The sequence below is a fragment of the Chiloscyllium plagiosum genome, chromosome 5, assembly GCF_004010195.1.
Source record: "Chiloscyllium plagiosum isolate BGI_BamShark_2017 chromosome 5, ASM401019v2, whole genome shotgun sequence".
Classification (NCBI taxonomy): domain Eukaryota; kingdom Metazoa; phylum Chordata; class Chondrichthyes; order Orectolobiformes; family Hemiscylliidae; genus Chiloscyllium; species Chiloscyllium plagiosum.
Genome location: NC_057714.1, coordinates 69768938 through 69790435, shown reverse-complemented (window position 1 = coordinate 69790435; position 21498 = coordinate 69768938). Strand labels below are relative to the sequence as shown.

Below are 21498 nucleotides of genomic sequence, written 5' to 3'. Positions count from 1 at the left end.
GAGGAAGGAAGAAAATTGGGAATTTCAGTCTGGTTAGCCTAACATCAGTGGTAAGTAAATGCTGAAGTCTGTATATTAGTAATCAGCCTGTTCAGGCGTGTTATGACACAGCTGTGGAACAGGTGAGACTTGAACCAAGGCCTCATGGCTTAGAGGTTTAGACATGACTACTGCACTGCAAGGTGCCCAAGAATGTTGGAGTCTATTTTGATAGACTCCACATCCTGGATGTGATAACAGGACACATGGTGAATGCCAATTGGGTTACATAACCAGCATGGATTTGTGAAAGGGAAGTAATTATTAACAGGCTTGCTGGAGTATTTTTCAGAATGTAACAAGTAGAATAGATGAAGGAAAACGAGTGAATCTGGTGTATTTGGATTTTCAGAAAGCTTTTGATAAAGTCTCCTAATAGAAGTTGTGCAAAAATCAGAGCATGTGGGATTGTGGTAATGTGCTGACATAATTTGAAAATTGATTAGCGGATAGGAAATAGTAGGAATAACTCAGGCTTCAGAGAGATTTCAACAATTTGTGAGTGAGCGCTTTAGTAGAAAAGTAGGAATGGAAGAGTATTATTTAAATAGTAATAGTTTGGAAAATGTTGAGTTACAAAGGGATTTGGATATCCTTGTGCTCTAGTCACTGAAAGCAAGTATGCAGGAGCAGCAAACACTGAAAAAGGATAATATGTTAGCCTTCATCATAGGATGGTTTGTGTATGGTAGCAAAGAGGTCTTATTTCATCTGTATATGGCCATGGTGAGAGCACACCTGGGACACTCTGTTTCTTTCCCTGTATGACAAGCAAAGATGACCAAAACTACACAAATGTTCACCAGACTGATTCCTGAGAGGGCAGGTTTGTTGTATAAGAAGAAATTGGGCCTGAATTCACTGGAACTTATAAGCACATGATTTTTCAGTGAAATACAAAGTTTTGATAGAGTTGAATATATTGGATGCAGACATGGTGTTTCTCCTGACCAGATGTGCCATAACAAGGGTCATGATATCAGGATATGCATTAGGAAATTTCTGACTGAGGTGATGAGAAATTTCTTCATTTAGTTGTGAATCTGAAGAATTCTGTACCATAGAAGGCTGTGGAAGCCAACTCACCGAGCATATTTAAGAAAGAAATAGAGGCAATACTGTTGAGGGCTATGAGGTGAGAATAGGAGAGAATGATATTCAAATAGATTTCAGCCATGACCATTTAGACTAACTAAGCTCAGTGGGCCAACTTGCATTCTATCCTATTTTTGTTTCTTGATAGAGGAATTCAGGATTTTGGGCTCTGGACATAATAGATGCAGAGAAATCATTCCCATTGATGAAAGGGTTGAGAACCAAGGAGATCTGATTTAAAATTATTATTCTATTTGAGTAAGAAATGCTTGGAGAATTCTGCTAAAATGAAAAGTGTTGATGAATTTTCTTCAAATTGGCTTACATGATACTGTGTAGATGTTTAGATGATCCATCCACTTATAATACAACTTTGCTGCAGGAGGAATAAAATTTCATATTTATTCCAACTTGACTACCAAAACATTAATTTTGACTTAAAAATATATCCTATAAATCTTGGAAAATAAATGTGTATCTTTATACATGACAGCTAGTGTTTGAAAGATGTGAAGTTTTGATGGTTTGTCAAGTGTTCCAATATAGCTTCATAAAAATTGAGGATTCAGTCTTGTTGATTTAGTTTGACAGTTACATTTCTAATCTTTCCATTGTTATTCTGTGCTGATCATAGTTCAGTATTGCAATCAAATGTTACTCAATACAGACATAATAAGGACTGATATGCAACATAGAAATCGTAGAAACCAACCCAACCGCCCCGTTGCTGAACACTTTAACTCCCCCTCCCACTCCGCCAAGAACATGCAGGTCCTTGGCCTCCTCCATCGCCAGATCATGGCAATATGGCGCCTGGAGGAAGAGCGCCTCATCTTCCACCTAGGAACCCTCCAACCACAAGGGATGAATGCAGATTTCTCCAGCTTCCTCATTTCCCCTCCCCCCACCTTATCTCAGTCCCAACCCTCAGACTCAGCACAGTCTTTTTGACCTGCAATCTTCTTCCCGACCTCTCCGCCCCCCAACCCCTCTCTGGCCTATCACCCTCACCTTAACCTCCTTCCACCTATCGCATTCCCAACGCCCCTCCCCCAAGTCCCTCTTCCCTACCTTTTATCTTAGCCTGCTTGGCACACCCTCCTCATTCCTGAAGAAGGGCTTATGCCCGAAACGTCGATTCTACTGCTTCTTTGATGCTGCCTGACCTGCTGCGCTTTTCCAGCAACACATTTTTCAGCTAGAAATCTGTTTGCCATGTGTTTCTTTTGGGATGAGTATTTTAGAATACAATTCTAGAGCATCCACTAATTCAGTAATGTGAATGCAGAAAAACTTTTCAGGCATGTTGAATTCAATCCTTCACTTCACATTTATAGTATCTCTTCAGATTTACTTTCAGTGTAAGAATGAATAAACATGTAGGTTGGTCAGTCTACAAATAAGAATTTATAAATGGCTTTGACTTTGTCAATTGAGAGTGCTTAAGGGGTGTCCTCCTTAAGTTTTCTTTCCGTTAGAAATTTGTTACTGTCTTCTGTCTACACCATAATGACATGCAAGCTGCAGTCTTCACCAGTGGAATCACCATAAGCTGTTTATCTCAGTGAAAACAGGGTCAATCAAGGATGTGTAATTGCATTAACATTTCTCCCTTTTCCTCTCTTCATTACTGCACTTCATCTCTAACAACTTACTTGGAGGTGTGGAGGAAATGTACAAAACAAATGGGGAGCTGCATAGAGTTCAATCTCTAAAAGCAAGTAATGATGTGTGCACTCTCTAACTGAGTTCCAGAAGATTATTGACTTCTCTAAAGAATGAGAAAATGGGTCTTTTACATAATACCTGGAAACAAACCAGCTCCCACAGCATAATGCCTTCCCCATTTACAACCTCCTGTCAGTTAAGATCAGTGATGAAATTCTGGGAACCATGGACCACTTTCTGTAACTTGGGGATGACTTCTCAACGAGTGTGTTTAGGAGATTTGGACAAATTGACCCAGCAATCTCAAAGCAATGGAGAAATGCTATCAACGGTGCTGTTGCAGGATCCTTAATCCAATTGCAAGAAAGATGGTCCAAGGTCAGTGTCCTTTCCTGACCCAATATGCCAGCATTTCTGCAGTTATCATTCAACCAGCTCTAATTGGCTGAATTTTTTTTTGCCTAACACCAGACTTCTGAATCAATCTAGAATTTGATCATGGGAGGACATTCCCAGGAGGATATTCCCAGGAGAACATCAGAATCACTTTAGGAATGTTCTTGGAACAGCAGTGAAGAGGGCAAATATCCATGCTGACTCAGGTCTGACCAAAATGAGGAAAGGTCATTTCCCCAGATAGCACACATAACTCAAGATATTATGCAGAATGTGCAGAGATGAAGACAAGGGGCTGGATGAACTGCGCAAACCTAGGGGGGAAAAAGACCTCAACCCAACTCTTTAAGCACCGTTTGTGCTGAATGTGACAATGTCTGCAAATTATCCAGTGAACTTTGTGACAATCACAAAATCCATCAAGTCAGAATGGAAGCAAGTCCTCTTCAATCTTTAGGAATTGCCACAAGAGGATGAAAAGAGAAAGGCAGGCATTGCTGATTGCCCTACATAGGACTGTGATCTTTATTAGGTATTTGTGCCTTAATTTATCTTTGCAGTAAATTTGAGGACAAACCATGAAAGCACCATGAAATCTGGTCTGATAGAAATTATTAAGATGTTTTACAAATATTGAACATGACTCATCATAATTGTGCCCTGTTGAATTCAACCACTACAACTTATTATTGCCTGACAATAAGAAATAATAATCAAACTCTTCAGCGCTACAAAAGTAATTCATCACACTTAATTTTTTAATTTTAACTTACTTTTCTATCAACCTATTCAGACATGTTATTACACACCTCTGGAGCAGGTGGGACTTGAACCTGGGCTTCTCAGTCCAGGGGTAGGGACACTACCAAAAGAGTCTCTCTCACTTAAATAAAAGAAATCCTAACTACCTTTTTACCTTCTCCACCTGAACCTGATTGAACTCTTGACTGCGTTGTCTTTTTTTATACAATTTTTACAACTGGATAGAAAGGCCTTCCAGACCCATCCCTTCTAAGTGCTTGGGACCAAACACTTGCCAGCACAATTAGGTGTTAATTATTTATTGATTTTGAGGCAGGCTAATGGATTGCCAACGATTAGTAGTCTACAGGGAGACAACATCAAAAGTTAGCTCATTACACTTTAACCACCTATTGCTTTAGTGCTCTTACATTGTATGTATACTCTTTGCTTTAAAAGCCTAGCATTTGAAATGAGCTGATGTCTAATTCCTTTCTGTGAAAACATGCTAAAATTGAAAAATGAATTAAGGAGCAACAGTGGAATTGTGTCTTATATACTTTATGCAGCCAATCAAATTCTTGAATTGTTGCTATTTTACCAGTATTGGGTAATTAATTTATATTTTTGATATATCATTATTGAACTTATTGATGTAGCCAAGAAACTGTTAAGGCCAAATCCATTAATGTTTAAGTGAACTAAAGTGTAAAAAAAAAAATTTAAATCAGTCACTTATTTATTTGACATGATAGAAGAAGGTGCTAAATATAAACTGAAAGATCTGTGGATGCTAGAAATCAGAAACAAAAACAAAATATGCTGAAAAATCTCAGCAGGTCTGGCAGCATCTGTGGAAAGAAACAACTTAGTGTTTCGCGTCCATTGACCAGAAGGGAAGGGTCACTGGACCCAAAATGTTAACTGATTTCTCTCCACAGCTGCTGCCAGACCTGTTGAGCTTTTCCAGCAATTTTAGTTTTTGTTTGTGTATGTTGTGGAAGAAAGAGCAGGCCATTCTGTCACTTCGAGTTCCACCACTCTGTTAAATTATGATTGATCTTTACCTACATATTCATATGTCTGGTCTCTGTTCAATATTAATGTGAATTTGTATAGGAATGGGATTGAAAAAAACGAATTTTGTATCGTTAGGTTTGATCTTGGCCTCAAATTTCAATATGTCTTGTGGCAGATTGCTGTTCATAAAGCTGAATTTGTGCATATCTTTGCATTGTATAGATCTTCTAAGTAAAATAACAATTTCAGAAATATATTGGATTTTTTGCCATCCTGGACTTTAGATTAAGACATTAACATTTTTAAAAATTGTCTAGGATTAAATGCAGAGCAGAAAAGGAGAGTAAATGAAGGAGTGGCAAGATGATAGTTGCCCTGCTACCGTGCCCACTGTCGGTTCAGTTGAAGATACTTAAAATGTCAAATCTCAGCTTTTTTTTAACCGTTCTATAGCTGTCTTCATTCCATTTAAATTATAATTGCATATTTGTTATACAGTACAGATGTTGGTTATTTTGCCCTTGGGGTATTCCATAGTTAGTTTGTAACTTGAGAATCTTCCTGTTAATGAGAAAAAAAATCCAAATTTGTACAACATTCTTTTGCACAAAGTAATGCCTCAGGAAATAGATTGTGTGTTGGCCTCATTACGTAGACTTTAAATAATTACAAGGGGCAGATATTTGCTATACTTGCATTAGGCACTCCCAACAGAATAATTGCATGACCAGAATGAAATGGAACAGTCAGTGTAAACAATTGTGAATTCTAGAACGGCAATGGAAAGTCTGAAAAATCACAATCTGGCTTACAGGTATTATTTATATCCCCAGTGTTATTCGCTGCTACCTGACTTCCTTTTATTTGACTGGTTTCCTGGTGACCAAAAGTTAATTGTTGACTTAGATTTAAATTTCTTCCCTAGAAGCTTCTTGTATTTAGTTCCTTTCCTAGCCCTGGTGCCCATTTGGATTTATTATTAACACATTTTGTTGATCTATTTTCTTTTTTATTCCTCATTCCATTTCAAACTTAAGACTGAGGATTTACTTCCCATGTTTAAAACATATTTGGTTCTACCTAACCGCAAGTCTGGGGAGCTTATGCAGTTCGAACTTCTTCCCCAATTACCTCTGCTTTTACTTGGTTAATTTGGAGAAGATCCCTGAATTCATTAGTCAATCAAATTTTCCCCTTATTAACTTAATTAGGACATTTGTATTAAACTGTATAAAACAAGTGATCCTCTAACTTATCACAAATAGCGCCATGAAAAAAAATTCCGGAATTCCTTCCTATTATAAAGTTCATCTCGTTCATTGTGGTATTAATCGATAATGTTAATTTTCCGTATCCAGATATTTGGATAGATGGTGGAAATCATGAAAATTGTGCTTATTTTTGGACAGTTGTGACAATTGCACCACAGCAGCTGAGACAAGCTGCAAAATTATAAAAGAACATCATCCCAGGGTCTAGATCCATGTCATTCCTCAACATGGCAGATAAGGAATAGTGCAGTACTGCAAGAACCCAAACTCTCGAAATTTGCAGTTGACACAAAGATGGGTGGGAGAGTGAGCTGTGAGGAGGATGTAGGGATGTTTCAGTGTGATTTGGACAAGCAGAGTGAATTAACAAATGCTTGTCAAATGCAGTATAATTTGGACAAGTTATTCACGTTAGCAAAAACAGAAAGAAAGATTATTATGTTTATGACTATAAATTGAGAGAGAGGAACAGGCAATGAGACCTCGGTGTCCTTGTCCACCAGTCGCTGAAGGTAAGCATGCAGTGAAAAAAGCAAGTGATATGTTGGTCATCAAAGTGAGAAGATACAAGTAGGGGATTAGGGATATCTTGCTGCAATAATAAAGGGCCTTGGTAAGATCACAGAGAACATAGAACATTACAGCGCAGTCTAGACCCTTCAGCCCTCGATGTTGCACTGAGGAACGAATCTGAAGCATATCTATCTTACGTTATGCCAATTTCATCCATATGTTTATCCAATGATCATTTAACTGCCCTTAAAGTTGGCCTGTCAACTACTATTGCAGGCAGTGTGTTCCACACCCCTACTACTACTCTGAGTAATGAAACTACCTCTGACATCTATTCTGTATCTATCATCTCTCAACTTAAAGCAATGTCCATCATGGTAGCCATCACCATCTGAGTAAAAAGGCTCTCACTGTCCACTCTATCTAACCCTCTGATTATCTTCTATGTCTCAATTAAGTCACCTCTCAATCATCTTCTCTCTAATGAAAACAGCCTCAAGTCTCTTAGCCTTTCCTCATAAGACCTTACCTCCGTACCAGTAACATCCTAGTGAAACCCCTTTGCATCCTTTCTAAAGCTTCCACATCCCTCCTATAATGCGGTGACCAGAACTGCACCCAATACTCCAAGTGCAACCACGCCAGAGTTTCGTACAGCTGCAGCATGACCTTGTGATTCTGAAATTCAATCCCTCTACCAATAAAAGCTAACACACCGTGGGTGGCAACTTTCAGGGATCTATGTATATGGATACCAAGAATCTTACCATTAGCCCAGTATCCTCTATTCCTGTTGCTCCTTCCAAAGTTAATCACCTCTCACTCTTCCACATTAAACTCCATTTGATTCCCCTCAGCCCAGCTCTTCAGCTTATCTATGTCCCTCTGTAACCTGCAACATCCTTCAGCACTATCCACAACTCCACCGACCTTAGTGACATCAGCAAATTTACTAACCCATCCTTCTATGCCCTCATCTAGGTTATTTATAAAAATGACCAACAGCAGTGGCCCCAAAACAGATCGTTGCAGTATACCACTAGTAACTGAACTCCAAAATGAACATTTTCCTCTGTCTCCTTTCAGCTAGCCAATTTATGATCCAAACCACTAAATCACCCTCAATCCCATGTGCAATAGCCTACATAGATTAGATTACATTACAGTGTGGAAACAGGCCCTTTGGCCCAACAAGTCCACACCGACGCGCCGAAGCGAAACCCACCCATACCCCTACATTTACCCCTTACCTAACACTACGGGCAATTTAGCATGGCCAATTCACCTGACCCTGCACATCTTTTGGACTGTGGGAGGAAACCGGAGCACCCGGAGGAAACCCACGCAGACACGGGGAGAACGTGCAAACTCCACACAGTCAGTCGCCTGAGGCAGGAATTGAACCCGGGTCTCAGGCGCTGTGAGGCAGCAGTGCTAACCACTGTGCCACCGTGCCGCCCGTGCCTACAGTGGGAGGAACCTTATCAAATGCCTTACTGCCTTACATATACCCCACATGAACTGCTTTACCCTCATCCACTTGTTTAGTCACCATCTCAAAGAACTCAATAAGGTTTGCGATGCACAACCTACCCTTCACAAAACCATGTTGACTATTCCTAATCAACTTATTCCTCTCTAGATGATTATAAATCCTATCTCTTATAACCTTTTCCAACACTTTACCCACAAACGAATAAAATATACTTACCATGGTTGCCTTTACTCCCCTTAGAACATAGAACAATACAGCACAGAACAGGCCCTTCGGCCCACGATGTTGTGCCGAACGTTTGTCCTGCCTTAAGCACCCATCCATGTACCTATCCAATTGCCGCTTAAAGGTCCCCAAAGATTCTGACTCTACCACTCCCACAGGCAGCGCATTCCATGCCCCCACCACTCTCTGGGTAAAGAACCCACCCCTGACATCACCCCTATACCTTCCACCCTTCACCTTAAATTTATGTCCCCTTGTAACACTCTGTTGTACCCGGGGAAAAAGTTTCTGACTGTCTACTCTACCTATTCCTCTGATCATCTTATAAAGCTCTATCAAGTCACCCCTCATCCTTCGCCGTTCCAACGAGAAAAGGCCGAGAACTCTCAACCTATCCTCGTACGACTTCCACTCCATTCCAGGCAACATCCTGGTAAATCTTCTCTGCAAAGCAGAGAAATGACATCCAGTGAGAGTGAGTAGACTGTTGTTGGGATGAGGTGAAGGAGCCTCTTGGCAAAACCACATCGTCTCCAACCTCATCCGTGTTGGCAGATGTCGTTGGTGATGGTGGGGAGGGCTAATGGAGGGGGGGGTGAAGAGGAGGAACTCAAGCGGCTGCTGCCTGCACCTGTCTTCAAAGGGACCACTTTCAAGAAGAGGTGGTGAGCTTTGCACCCAAGAGAGCATCACGAGGAGAGATCAGGGGCTTGTCCACACTTCCACCCACTTCCCCCTTGGCTCAAAGCTGAAGGCACTTGCTGAGATGCAAGTCCCTCAGTGCTGCCAGACTTCAAAATTCCTTTGGAGCTGCTTCTTGGGAGCTTTTTCTGACAGTCAAGTTCCCACCTCAAATCATGCTCTCGTCTGTGCTCAGCAGAAACCAGTTTCCAAGACGGGACCAGTTATCCGCATCAAGTGCAAACACTTACCTGTTCTACCTCAGGAAGGTTGACTTCAACTGTGCCACGTAGTGTTGTGCTGGAAAAGCACAGCCAGTCAGGCAGCAGCCGAGGAGCAGGAGAGTCGATGTTTTGAGCATAAGCTCTTCACCGTGAATGTGATGAAAGGCTTATGCTTGAAACGTCGACTCTCCTGCTCCTCGGATGCTGCCTGACCACAGTACCACACCTTTCCAGCACCACACTTTTTGACTCTGATCTCCAGCATCTGCAGTCCTCAATTTTTCCTTCAACTTGTGCCACCCCTACAACTGCCCAGCTAAGATCAACATAGATGTTGTCTGGAATCTCAGTTCTGTATGATTTCAAGTCCAGTTGCACACATTGGAGTCTCCTCTGGGACAGAAAAGACCTGTTCAAAGAGGATAGGTCTTACCCGAGCTGGAAAGGGACCCATATCTTAGCAGGGAGCTTTGCTCGTTCCACCCAAAGAGACTTTATACAGATAGAGAGGAGAGTGGAGGAATTACAAGTCATGGCGTAAATAGAAAGGTTGGTGGGGAAGGTTCTGAATGTGAAGAGAGCACACCAATTAGAAAAGAAAGAAAAGAGAGAATCAGGGTACATTGTAACTCTGAAGAACGAAATTGCATTTATTTCAGTGCAAGGGGTCTTCCAGATAAGGCTGATAAACTCAGAGTGTGTTTAAGTACATGGGATTGGGATTTCAGAGCTTTTACAGAAACTTGGCTGAAACATGAACAGGACTGACAGCTCACTGTTCTGGGGTTTAGATTGTAGGGAGGATATTTTCCCAGGTTGGGGAGTTTAAAACCAGAGGACACAGTCTGAGGACAGGTTGTTAGGCCATTGAGGATTAAGATGAGGAAATATTTCTTCATGCAGAGGCTGGTCAGTCTGTGAAGTGTGTGACCACAAGAAGCTGTGGATTCCAAGTTGCTGATTATATTCAAGAAAGAGATGGATTTTTATGTTTAAGAGACAATGAATTGAATTGAATTTATTGTCACATGTACCGGGACACAGTGGAAAGCTTTGTCTTGTGAGCAATACAAGCAGATCACATAGTTATCACACAATGACTATGTGAAACGGAAGAACAGGCTGGAAGGACTGAATGGCCTATTTTTGCCCCAAGTTTCACCAATACAGAGCTCTGGACAGCCAATTCAGTCCTTCAGAAGTGCGGTCACATTGTAGTGTTGGGAAGTGTAGCAGTAAATTCAGGACGTCTCAAAATACTCCATAGCCAATTAATGAATTTTCAAATCTCACAACAATTGTCATATCAAAGGCTATAAATGTCAATTTGTTTCAAACTATGTACTGTATTTACCAGAATGGTTCTAAAGTGATTTGTTTTTATTCATTGAGTATAAGGATAGGCAGGTTATGCTGCAGCTTTACAGAACTTTCATTAGGCCACACTGGGAATATTGCGTACAGTTCTGGTCACCACATTCTCAGAAGAAGGGTGAATCTTTGGGGAGGGAACAGAAAAGGTTTACCAGGATGTTGCCTGATATGGGGGATTTTAGCTGTGAGGAAAGGTTGAATAGAGTTGATTTGTTTTCACTGGAATGCAGGAAGCCGATGGGCGACCTGGTCAAACTTTATAAGATTGTGAATGGCATGGATAGAGTGGAAAGTATGAGGCTTTTTCTCAAGGTCGAAGGGTCAATTGCTAGGGGACACGAGTTCAAGGTGTGCGAGGGCATAAGTTTAAAGCAGATGTGTGAGGTATGTTTTTCACACAAAGGTGGGTGAGTGCCTGGACCAGGCTGCCAGAGGAGATGGTGGAAACACACACTATAGCAGCATTCAAGAAGCATCTAGACCAGTACATGAATAGGTAGGGGATATAGGGAAATGGATCCCATGAGTGAAGACAGTTTTAGAATGGAAGGGCAAAATGTGTCAGTGCAGGCTTAGAAGGTCTCAGAGCCTGTTCCTGTGCTGTATTGTTCTTTGTTCTTAATTCACGCACAGAAAGATCCCACAACCAGCCGTGAAACAAATGAGAAGACAATTTGTTCTGATCTTGCGATATTTGATACTGGCTCATACAATGCAGATGATATCAAATGCTGTCTGTCTCTTTCCCCAAAAGGGCAGTGAAAGCAGAGCCTTGAAATACTTTTGAAGGCAGAAGGCACTCTACTCTTGATGAGTAACGGGAGTGAGGTTATCCAGGATAGGCAGTACCTTAGTTCCAGTTCCCTAACTTGTTCTGTGAGGAGCAGGATCTGACTGCATTTCCTGCAGATGAAGTCGGCAGGAGTATTGGTGGTCACCCCTACCTCAAACATCCGGCAGGAGGAACATTCCACTGCCTGCGCTGCCATTACTCTACACTTCGTCTCCAAAGCAAGAACACTGAGTAGCTTACCTGTGAACTTTAAAGTTAGGTTAGAGGAGGAGGATGGGAGGGAGGTCCTACTATGTAGGGCCTGGGGTTTAGAACACACCCACTCAAATATCAATCACTTACCTTCCCGACCAGCTCTGCGCGCCAACCTCACTTCTGCCCAGCTCGCGCAGCTCTCTGCTGAGAAAAGACCGTTGGCATCGAGGTAAGTTCTTTATATATCACTTACCTTCCCGACCAGCTCTGCGCTCCAACCTCACTTCCGCCCAGCTCGCGCCGCTCTCTGCTGAGAAAAGACCTTCTTGAACAAGGGGACAACATTTGCCATTATCCAGTCTTCTGGCACTATTCCTGTAGAAAATGACGACATAAAGGTCAAAGCCAAAAACTCTGCAATATCCTCCGTGGCTTCCCAGAGAAATCTAGAATAAATCCCATTTGGCCCAGGGGACTTAGCTATTTTCACACTTTCAGAATTGCTAACACCTCCTCCTTGTGAACCTCAATCCATCTAGTCTAGTAGCCTGTATCTCAGTATTTTCCTCAACAACATTGTCTTTTTCCAGTGTGAATACCGATAAAAAATATTCGTTTAGCGCTTCCCCTATCTCCTCGGACTCCACGCACAGCTTCCCACTACTATCCTTGATTGGCCCTATTCATTCTTTTATTCCTGATCTAGCTATAGAACGCTTTAGGGTTTTCCTTGATCCTATCTGCCAACAACTTCTCCTAGCTCTTCTTAGCTCTTTCTTTAGGTCTTTTCTGGCTAATTTAAAACTTTCATGTGCCCTAACTAAGCCTTCATGTATCATCCAAACATAAGCTTTCTTCTTCCTCTTGACAAGAGATTCAACTTTCTTAGTAAATCACAGTTCCCTCGCTCGACCACTTCCTCCCTGCCTGACAGGTACATACTTGTCAAGGACACGCAGTAGCTGTTCCTTGAATAAGCTCCACATTTCAATTGTGCCCATCCCCTGCAGTTTCCTTCCCTATCCTATGCATCCTGTGCATCCTAAATCTTGCCTAAACACATCATAATTGCCTTTCCCCTAGCAATAACTCTTGGCCTGCGGTATATTCCTATCCCTTTCCATGACTAAAGTAAACATAATCGAATTATGGTCACTATCACCAAAGTGCTCACCTACCTCCAAATCTAACACCTGGCCAGGTTCATTACCCAGTACCAAATGCAATGTGACCTTGCCCCTTGTTGGCCTGTCTACATACTGTGTCAGGAAACCATTCTGCACACATTGGATAAAAACTGACCCATTTAATGTATTCTAACTATAGTATTTCCAGTCAATATTTGGAAAGTTAAAGTCCCCGTAACAACTATCTTGTTACTCTCGCTCCTATCCAGAATTATCTTTGCTATCCTATTCTCTGCATCTCTGGAACTATTCGGAGACCTATAGAAAACTCCCAACAGGGTGACCTCTCCTTTCCTGTTGCTAATCTCAGCCCATACCACCTCAGTAGATGAGTCCTCATAGTAATACTGTCCTTGACCAACAATGCCACACCTACCCCTGTTTTACCATCTTCTTACTGAAACATCTAAATCCCAGAACCTGCAACAACCATTCCTGTCCCTATTCTTTCCATATCTCCAAAATGGCCACAACATTGAAGTTCCAGATACCAACCCATGCTGCAGTTTCATCCACCTTATTAGATACCAACCCATGCTGCAGTTTCATCCACCTTATTCCTGATGTTCCTGGCATTGAAGTAGACATACTTCAAACTACCTTCTTGCTTGCCGGTGAACACTTGCGACCTTGAAACCTCATTTCTGACCTCACTGCTCTCAACCTCCTGGACACTGGAGCTACAATTTAGGTTCCGATCCTCCTGCTGAATTAGCTTAAATCCTCCTGAAGAGCATTAGTAGGGTGCAAATCCCACAGATGTAGTCAGCAGGGTCACTAGTGGTGATCTTTATCTCCTGCATTTTGCAGGAGGAACATTCAACTGCCCTAACCCCCATCCCCACTATTCTAAATTCCCAAAGCGACTATTGAAAAATAACGATTAAGAAAAAAACTAGTTATCTTTTCAATCTGACACACAACCTTCTTTTTTGGTTAGAAGAGATGGATGGATGGGTGATACTACCTAAGTAGGGTTTCGGGTAAAGCAACCACCCAAATAACCACCCACTTCACTTACTCAGCAGTCCCATGTCCGCTCCTGCTCAGCATGTGCTCTGCTTATTCATGAGGTAAGTTTTCAAATCAGTGATTCACCTTCCCATCAGCCCCCAGTCAACGCTCCTGCCCTTCCTGCTTCCAATCAGCCCCCTGGTCGACATTCCCGCTCTTCTTGCTGCTGAAACGAAACTTCTGAACATTTGGGATGTTGAGGGCAGTTTTGGTCTCCTTATTTGAAGGATATTTTGGCTATGGAGGTAGTGCAACAAAGCTTTACCAAATGATTCCTACAATTGCAGGGCTAATGTGGAGACACTGGATCAGTTAGGATTATATTCAAGGGAGTTTAGAAGAATGAGGAGGATCTCAAAATTCTTAAAGCATGAGACAGGGGAGATGCACGAATCATGTTTCCGATGGTGGAGGGTGGGTGGACTACAGTACCAGTGGTTACAGTCCTCAGGGTACGGAGTTAAACCTTTTGGGACTGAGATTAGAAATGTCTTCACCTGCGGAATGATGAGCCTGTGGAATTCTCTGCCACAGAAAGCAGTATGATTTCAAGAAGGAGTTTACATTGCACTTAGGCTAAAGGAATCAAAGAATATTGGGGAGAAGTCGGGACATACTATTGAGTTGGATGATTAGCCATGCTTATAATGAATTGCAAAGAATGCTTGAAGGGCCACATAGTCTTCTCCTATTTGGTCTGTTTCTATGCTTCTTGTCTTTGAAGGCTCGATTCCAGTAAAGTGAATTTCTGTTCTGTCAAAGCTGCAATATCTCCTTTATCTCCCAATTCTCCAACACACTCCCTCTCACTCATTATGTTTCTCATTGCACAGATCTGACAGCATCTGTAGAGAAAGAAAAAGTTAAAAAGAAGGCTGTTCTAGCTTCCACCACCTTCAATGTTTGTCTAGAAGCTCAGAGAATATTGGAAGACAACTTATAGCAAAAAGAAAATCCCTGTGCAGATATTCGTGTTTGATTCATTTTGTTCACAGTTTGGAGCTTTTGGAATTTTTCTGCTCCAAGCTAAGGCCACAGTAACTTCTGTATTCCTTTAAAAAATACCTAGTCACAAACATGATGAAAACCTTGGGACATAGCAGCTGATGTGAAATGTAGGTGCGCCCAATATGCTGATCATCACTGTATCTTTGTGGATTCCTGTGCAGATGTATTTCTGCTGGAGTACAGTTTTAAACGTCAGCCTGCTGAAACAAAAAAAAAGCATAGAACTAGGAGCAGGCAGAGTCCATTCAGCCCTTGGAGCATGCTGCACCATTCAATATGGCTGTCTGATCTGCTATCTCCATGTCATACTCCAGTTTTCTCTCTATATTCTCGATGCCTTGAATACTTTCTTAAAAATTCAAAATTTCGCAGGTTGACCACTCTGAGTTAAGAAATGTTTCCTCATTTGAGTCCTAAATAGCCTAGCTCATATCCTGAGACTGTGAACCCTGTTTCAAACTCACCAGCAACTGAAAATATCCTTCTGGCATCTAGTCTATAGCCCTATTTGAATTTTGTGTGTTTCAATCAGATCCCCAGTCATTCTTCTAAACTCTGATTCGACTAGGCCTGTATTCACTGCTCTCTCGTTGCGACCTCGTGAAATTTTGTGCTCTCCATCTATTGTGAGTATATTCTGTTAAGTAGAGACACCAAAACTATACAGAATACTTCAGGTGCATCTCACTCAAGGCCCTGCATAACTACATTAAGACATCCCTGCTTCTGAACTCAAATGCTCTCACAACAAAGGCTATAATGTATTTATTTATAACTTTTTGCCTTCTAATTGCTGCTGCCTTTGCATGTTTATTTTCATTGACTGGGTGTACAAGAATACCCAGATCCCTTTGTATGTGGACATTCCCAATATATCATTATTTAATATGCAAGCAAGTGAACAGCTTTATCTTCTCAGTGTCAGATGGAACATGATCTCCCCCTCACCCCTTTCAATGTTGAGAGGAAAGATGTGAGCTGTTATATTTTGGTACTGTGTTTATAACTTAGGGTAAGTGAAGGGGAATATGTGATTGGTACTGAAATCTGCATGGCAGTAACCCTCGGTGGTTTGACTGGTAGAGGTTGACTATGAGGTTAGATTAGCTTGCTAGGAAAAAGGCACAAGATAGTTATATTTGAAGACATTCACAGTTTCTTAAGTTCACAATGGGTAGACTGTAAGATTTTTGAATTCATTTCAACTTTTAATTCTAAGACCCAAGTGATTACTAATTATAGATTTTGGCTGTCTCAATCTATCAAATGTTTACTGACCTAATTAATTAGAAGACTTGTTCTAATTACAAGTGTCTTCACAAGTTTTACAGTATTTATTGAGTTCATCAAAGCAATCATAAAAGAAGTGATACTAATTAAGTAGTAATTTTCAATTGCTCCACTTCAAAATACTAGTTTGTGACATTGGTTGACTGGGCACAGGTGTCTTGTTTTATTTGCTGACTAAAATCTTTCCTCTGTTTTCAGTCTTCCTTTCTTAAATATCAAATTATTATAAATCACCACTGAACCTTTAGAAACATAGAAAATAGGGACAGGAGTATGCCATTCAGCTTTTTGTGCCTGATCCACATTCAATATGGTCATAGCGAATCATTCCAACTGAGTACCCTGTTCCCGCTTTTGCCCCATACCCTTTGGTAACGTTAGCTCTGAGAACTATATCTATCTAATTCTTGAAAACATGCAATGTCTTGGCCTGAACTACCTTCTGTGGCAGTGAATTCCACTCTCTGTTTGAAAACATTTCTTCTTACCTTGTAGTTCCAAATGATCTATCTTGTATCCTTGGATTGTGACCCCTGGTTCTGCATACCCCAGTCATTGGAAACGTTCTTCCTGCATTTTCCCTGGTTTATCCCGTTAGAATTTTCTGGGTTTCTATGAGATTCTTCCCCCATCAACTCCAATAAACATTGTCCTAACCGATTCAGTCTCTCTTCATATGTCAGTTCTGCCTTCCCAGGAATTGGTCTGGTAAACCTTTGTGGCACTCCCTCCATCATCAGAATAGTCTTCCTCAGAGTAGGAGACTAAAACTGCACACTGTACTCCAAGTGTTGTCTTGCCAAGGCTTTGTGCAATTGCAGTAATGCATCCTTGTTCCTCTACTCAACTCCTGTCGCTATGAAAGCCAACATAATATTTGCCTTCTACTCGGTCTGCTGCAGCTGCAAGCATATTTTTAGCGACTGGTGTGCAAGGATAACAAGGTGTCGCTGCATCTCTCCCTTTCTCAATCTATCGCTACTCAGATGTTAATCAACCTTCCTGCTTTTTCTAGCAAAGTAGATAATTTCATATCAAAAGTATACATAATCAGTCATGCATTTTCCCACTCAACATGTCAAATCACATTGAAGCATCTCTGCATTCTCCTCATAGTTTGGCTCCTCACCCAGTTTTGTGTCATCTACAAACCTGGAGATATTACATTTAATTTCCTCATATAAATCATTAGTATATAATGTGAATACCTGGGATCCAAACACTGATTCTTGTGGTATTCCATCGGTCATTTACAGTTCCTTAGAAAACAACCCATTTATTCCTACTCTCTCTTTCCTGTCTACCAGGTAGTTCTCTGTCCATTTCAGTGCATTATCCCCATTGTATATGTTAATCTCTTACGTTAAATCTTCTGGAATACCTTCTGCAATTCCCTAGTAAACCGCATCCACTGGTTTCCCCCTTACCAACTAGTTATATGCTCAAAAAAATCCAGTACATCTGTCCAGTTTATTTCCCTTAAGAAATCCATGCTGTCATCTGTCAATCTCATCATTGTTTTACAAGCGCTGTGCTATTAATCCTTTATAATAGACTCTATTTCGGATTTTTTCCATTGCTGATGTCAAGCTCAATGGTCCATAATTTGCTGTTTTCACTCTGTCTCCTTTTTAAATAATGCGGTTGCATTAGCTACAGTGCAATTCTTAGGAATTGTTCCAGAGTCAATGGAATCTTGAAAGATGACCACAAATGTATCCGCTATTTCTCGGGCCACTTGCTTTAAGTACTCTGGGGTGTATAGCCCTCCCTTAGTTCTAATATTATCACTAATATACCTACTTAGCCGTGGTTGGACCACCTTTCTCATTTTTGTACCAGGAAAGAATAAACAACTTTTGCAGTTCCTACGTGAACACTTCAACTATTTGGCATTGCCTATCCACTGTCATCCTTTTAAGTAATGCTCCCCAACTTATCATATCCAGCTCTTGCTTCATACAATCGCAGTTTCCTTTATTTAAATTCAGAATTCTAGTCTCAGAATCTACTATGTCACTCTCCATGTTTGTGAAGAATTCATTATATTATCATAATATACTATTATTTATATCAGAATTACAGCTGCATGTTTCTTGCATCTCTTAGTTCATGTTAATGCCTTCCCCAGCATTATCACGACATACTATCCCAGTATCGTTTTCTGCCCTCTGGTGTTTCTAAGTTCTACCCATACAGATTCCACTTCACCGGAGCTAATATCCTCCCTCAATATTGCATTAATGTCCTCTTTAACCAGCAATTCTATGCCACCTTCTTCTCCTCTTTGTCTGTCTTTCCTAAAACTGAATACTCACGGTTATTCAGTTCCCACCCCCGGTTACCTTGTAGCCACTTGTCTTTAATCCCACTTATGTCATATTCATTTGAATCTATTTGTGCGACTGATTAATTGACTTTATTGCAAATGCTCTGCACATTAAAACAAGGCCTTAAGTTTTGTCTTGTCTTAACTTTCTTAGTTATAATCATGTTAATTCGCACTGTAGGTTGAAATCTTTATCACTTTTCTTAATTCTGCATCTTTCATTTTCACCCATATTACACTTTCTGCTGTCTCCCTATGTAGATTCCCAGCCCCATGGTACTCCAGTTTAAACCCTCCCAAACTCCATTAGCATATAGTTTCCCTAGGTTATTGGTTTTGGGCCTGGACAGATCCAAGCTTGTACTGCTCCCACCTCACCTAAATTTCCAAAGCCTGAGAAATTTGGAGCTCCACCCACCCCCCCATCTCTCCAGCCATGTAATCATCTGATTTATCTACTCTTCTACACATGCTACTGGTAGCAATCCTGAGATAACAACTTTTGAAGTCCTTTTTAACTTGCTACCTAAATCTCTATATTCTACTTTTAGGACCTCATTCCTTTTGTTACTTATGTCATTGGTACTAATATGCATATACCACGATCACTGGCTTTTCATCTCCCACTCCAGAATATTCTCGGCTGCTCTGAGCCATACATTTGAGGTGAGTCAATATTCTTCTTAGAGAGTTGCTACCAAGTCCTGTTCTCCATTAATGCCTGTATTTGCTGAACTGCATTCTAACTTTTGTTCCTTTCTGAAGGCGCTCCTTGAAAACTGCATATTCTGCCATAATATTGCCTAATGTGTGTCAACGTCCCATTCTGTCTTATAATGCTCTTGTGCGATGTCTTGAGACATTAAAGGTGCTATATAAATGCATGTTTTGGTGGTAAGTATGCATACATTTCATTTTAAAGCAGGGAACATGGTACAAGTTATAATATACTTAGCTCCTCACTTGTGTACACTGGTGAATAGTTTATGTTGCAGCGCATCTAAAAGATCCATGAGCAATCTGTTTGTCATAAAAGTTTTCTTTAAAAGTATGAGTACATCGGAGATTAGGCTGTAGTTAGTTGTAATTTATGGTATTACTACACAATGGGATAAATGCCATATAAAGAATTGAGGGAAGGGTGTCTAATATTTCCTTCTTGTTTGCTAACTTAAATGCGTATTAGGAGCTTCAGAAGCCATTAATAAGTCGATTAATTTACATAGGTCAAAGTTGCTGAAAGCATAGTTCTGATTTTATGATTTTTCAGCCACGGAGGCAACTGTGCTAACAATAACCCATCCCAATCTTCTTGGCCTTGGGATACAAAGGAGGACAACCAGCAATCCATTAATTAGAAATGGCAATAGATCAAGCTATCATTTCAGTCTTAGGCCAAATGTGGATCTTCCAGCGACAGTTTGAAAACAGTTTGATCTCATGGGATACTTAGTGTCTGACTTGTCTGCTAAAATACATGTTGACTGAATCAAACTTGTTACCCTTACTGATCATTCCTATTACCACCACCTTTTTAAAATGTCAGTCATAATTTTTTTTAAAAAACTCATTGCCTGCCCTTGTGTTAACTGTAAGTAATATTGTACTGAACTTTCTCACAATTTTTCCACCACTGGGTTATGCTGACTGATTTGCTATAATTTGATTTATTCCTTACTGCACTGTAAAACAACAGGTTAGTGTTAACTGTTTTCTGATATCACATCTGTAATGTTAACAAAAATGTTCAGAGCTTTGCTGTTTTGTCCCTTGCTTCTCTTGACACTGAGATGCATTTCATCTGGTTCTGGTGATTGATCTACTTTCAAAGTTCACAAACCTTTAATATTTATTACCTATGTTTGTCGCACCTATTATTTCAGTTTCTCTTTAACTATAAAGTTGGCAGCACCCCATCCTTTGTCAAACCAAGTGCAATGTTTTTGTTAACAACCATGACCATGTGTTCTTCCTCATCAAATAAATTACTTACATATTTAGGAAAAACTTTTTTGTTTTCTTTGATTTCTCCTTGGCAATTTTTTTAATGCAACCTCTGATAACATATAGCAAATGGTAATACATGTGTAAGAATCCACTGCCAGTTTCTGCAGTACCACCAGAGGTAGATGCAGTACTGCAATGTAAATATGTGCAACAGCTCTAGAATAACCTTAGTTCTGGGTCCCAAAGGTGGTTTGTACTTCTGGCATGGAATCTTTCATTGCTGCCATGAAAGTTTATGATGATTTTTGTGGCTTTAAAATGTAAAAATAAACCAGAAGTAAAATGTACATCTAGCATCTTTTCAAACAATGAAAAATCTCAAATCATATTTCAGCATATGAAGTACTTGGTAGTGACTGGTATGGTTAAGGATACATGACAGCCAATTTGCATATAGCAAGATCCCAGAAACAGCAATGTAATAATGACAAGCTATCTGTTTTTGTTCATTTGCTGGTCGAAGGGAATGTTTTGGCCGGTAGAGAGATGTACAGCGCAGAAACAGACCTGTCAGTCCAACTCGTCCATGCTGACCAGATATCCTAAATTAATCTAGTCTCATTTGCCAGCACTTGGCCCGTATCCCTCTAAACCCTTATCATGTACCCATCCAGATGACTTAAATGTTCTCCCAGTCTCTAACACTTCCTCTAGCAGCTAATTCCATATACGCACCACCCTTTGTGAAAAAGCTGCCCCTTAGGTCCTTTTAAATCTTCTCCCTCTCACCTCTAGTTTTGGATTTCCCTACCCTACCCTGAGAAAAAGACCTTGCCTACTCACCATATCTATGCCCCTCATGATTTTATAAACCTCTATTTGGTTATCCCTCAGCCTCTGACGCTCCAGAGAAAATAGTCCATGCCTATTTAGCCTTTTCTGACAGCTCAAATCATCCAACTACCCAGAAAGCGCCACTGTTTTTCTTCAAAT

General features: G+C 40.6%; 1 protein-coding gene across 3 annotated transcripts in view; it reads left to right on the top strand.

The window, feature by feature from the left end:
• Positions 1-21498, top strand: part of LOC122549974 (pituitary tumor-transforming gene 1 protein-interacting protein-like) — a 61858-nt gene that overhangs the window by 38220 nt on the left and 2140 nt on the right. Inside the window, exon 7 of one of the 3 annotated variants that reach the window (XM_043690290.1) lies at positions 19191-19225. The exons of the other annotated variants lie outside the window; for them this stretch is intronic. Coding sequence (XP_043546225.1) covers positions 19191-19210 — 20 coding nt within the window. The 3' untranslated portion in view covers positions 19211-19225. Of the gene's footprint in view, positions 1-19190; positions 19226-21498 lie in introns of those variants that run through there. 3 annotated transcript variants of the gene reach the window in all.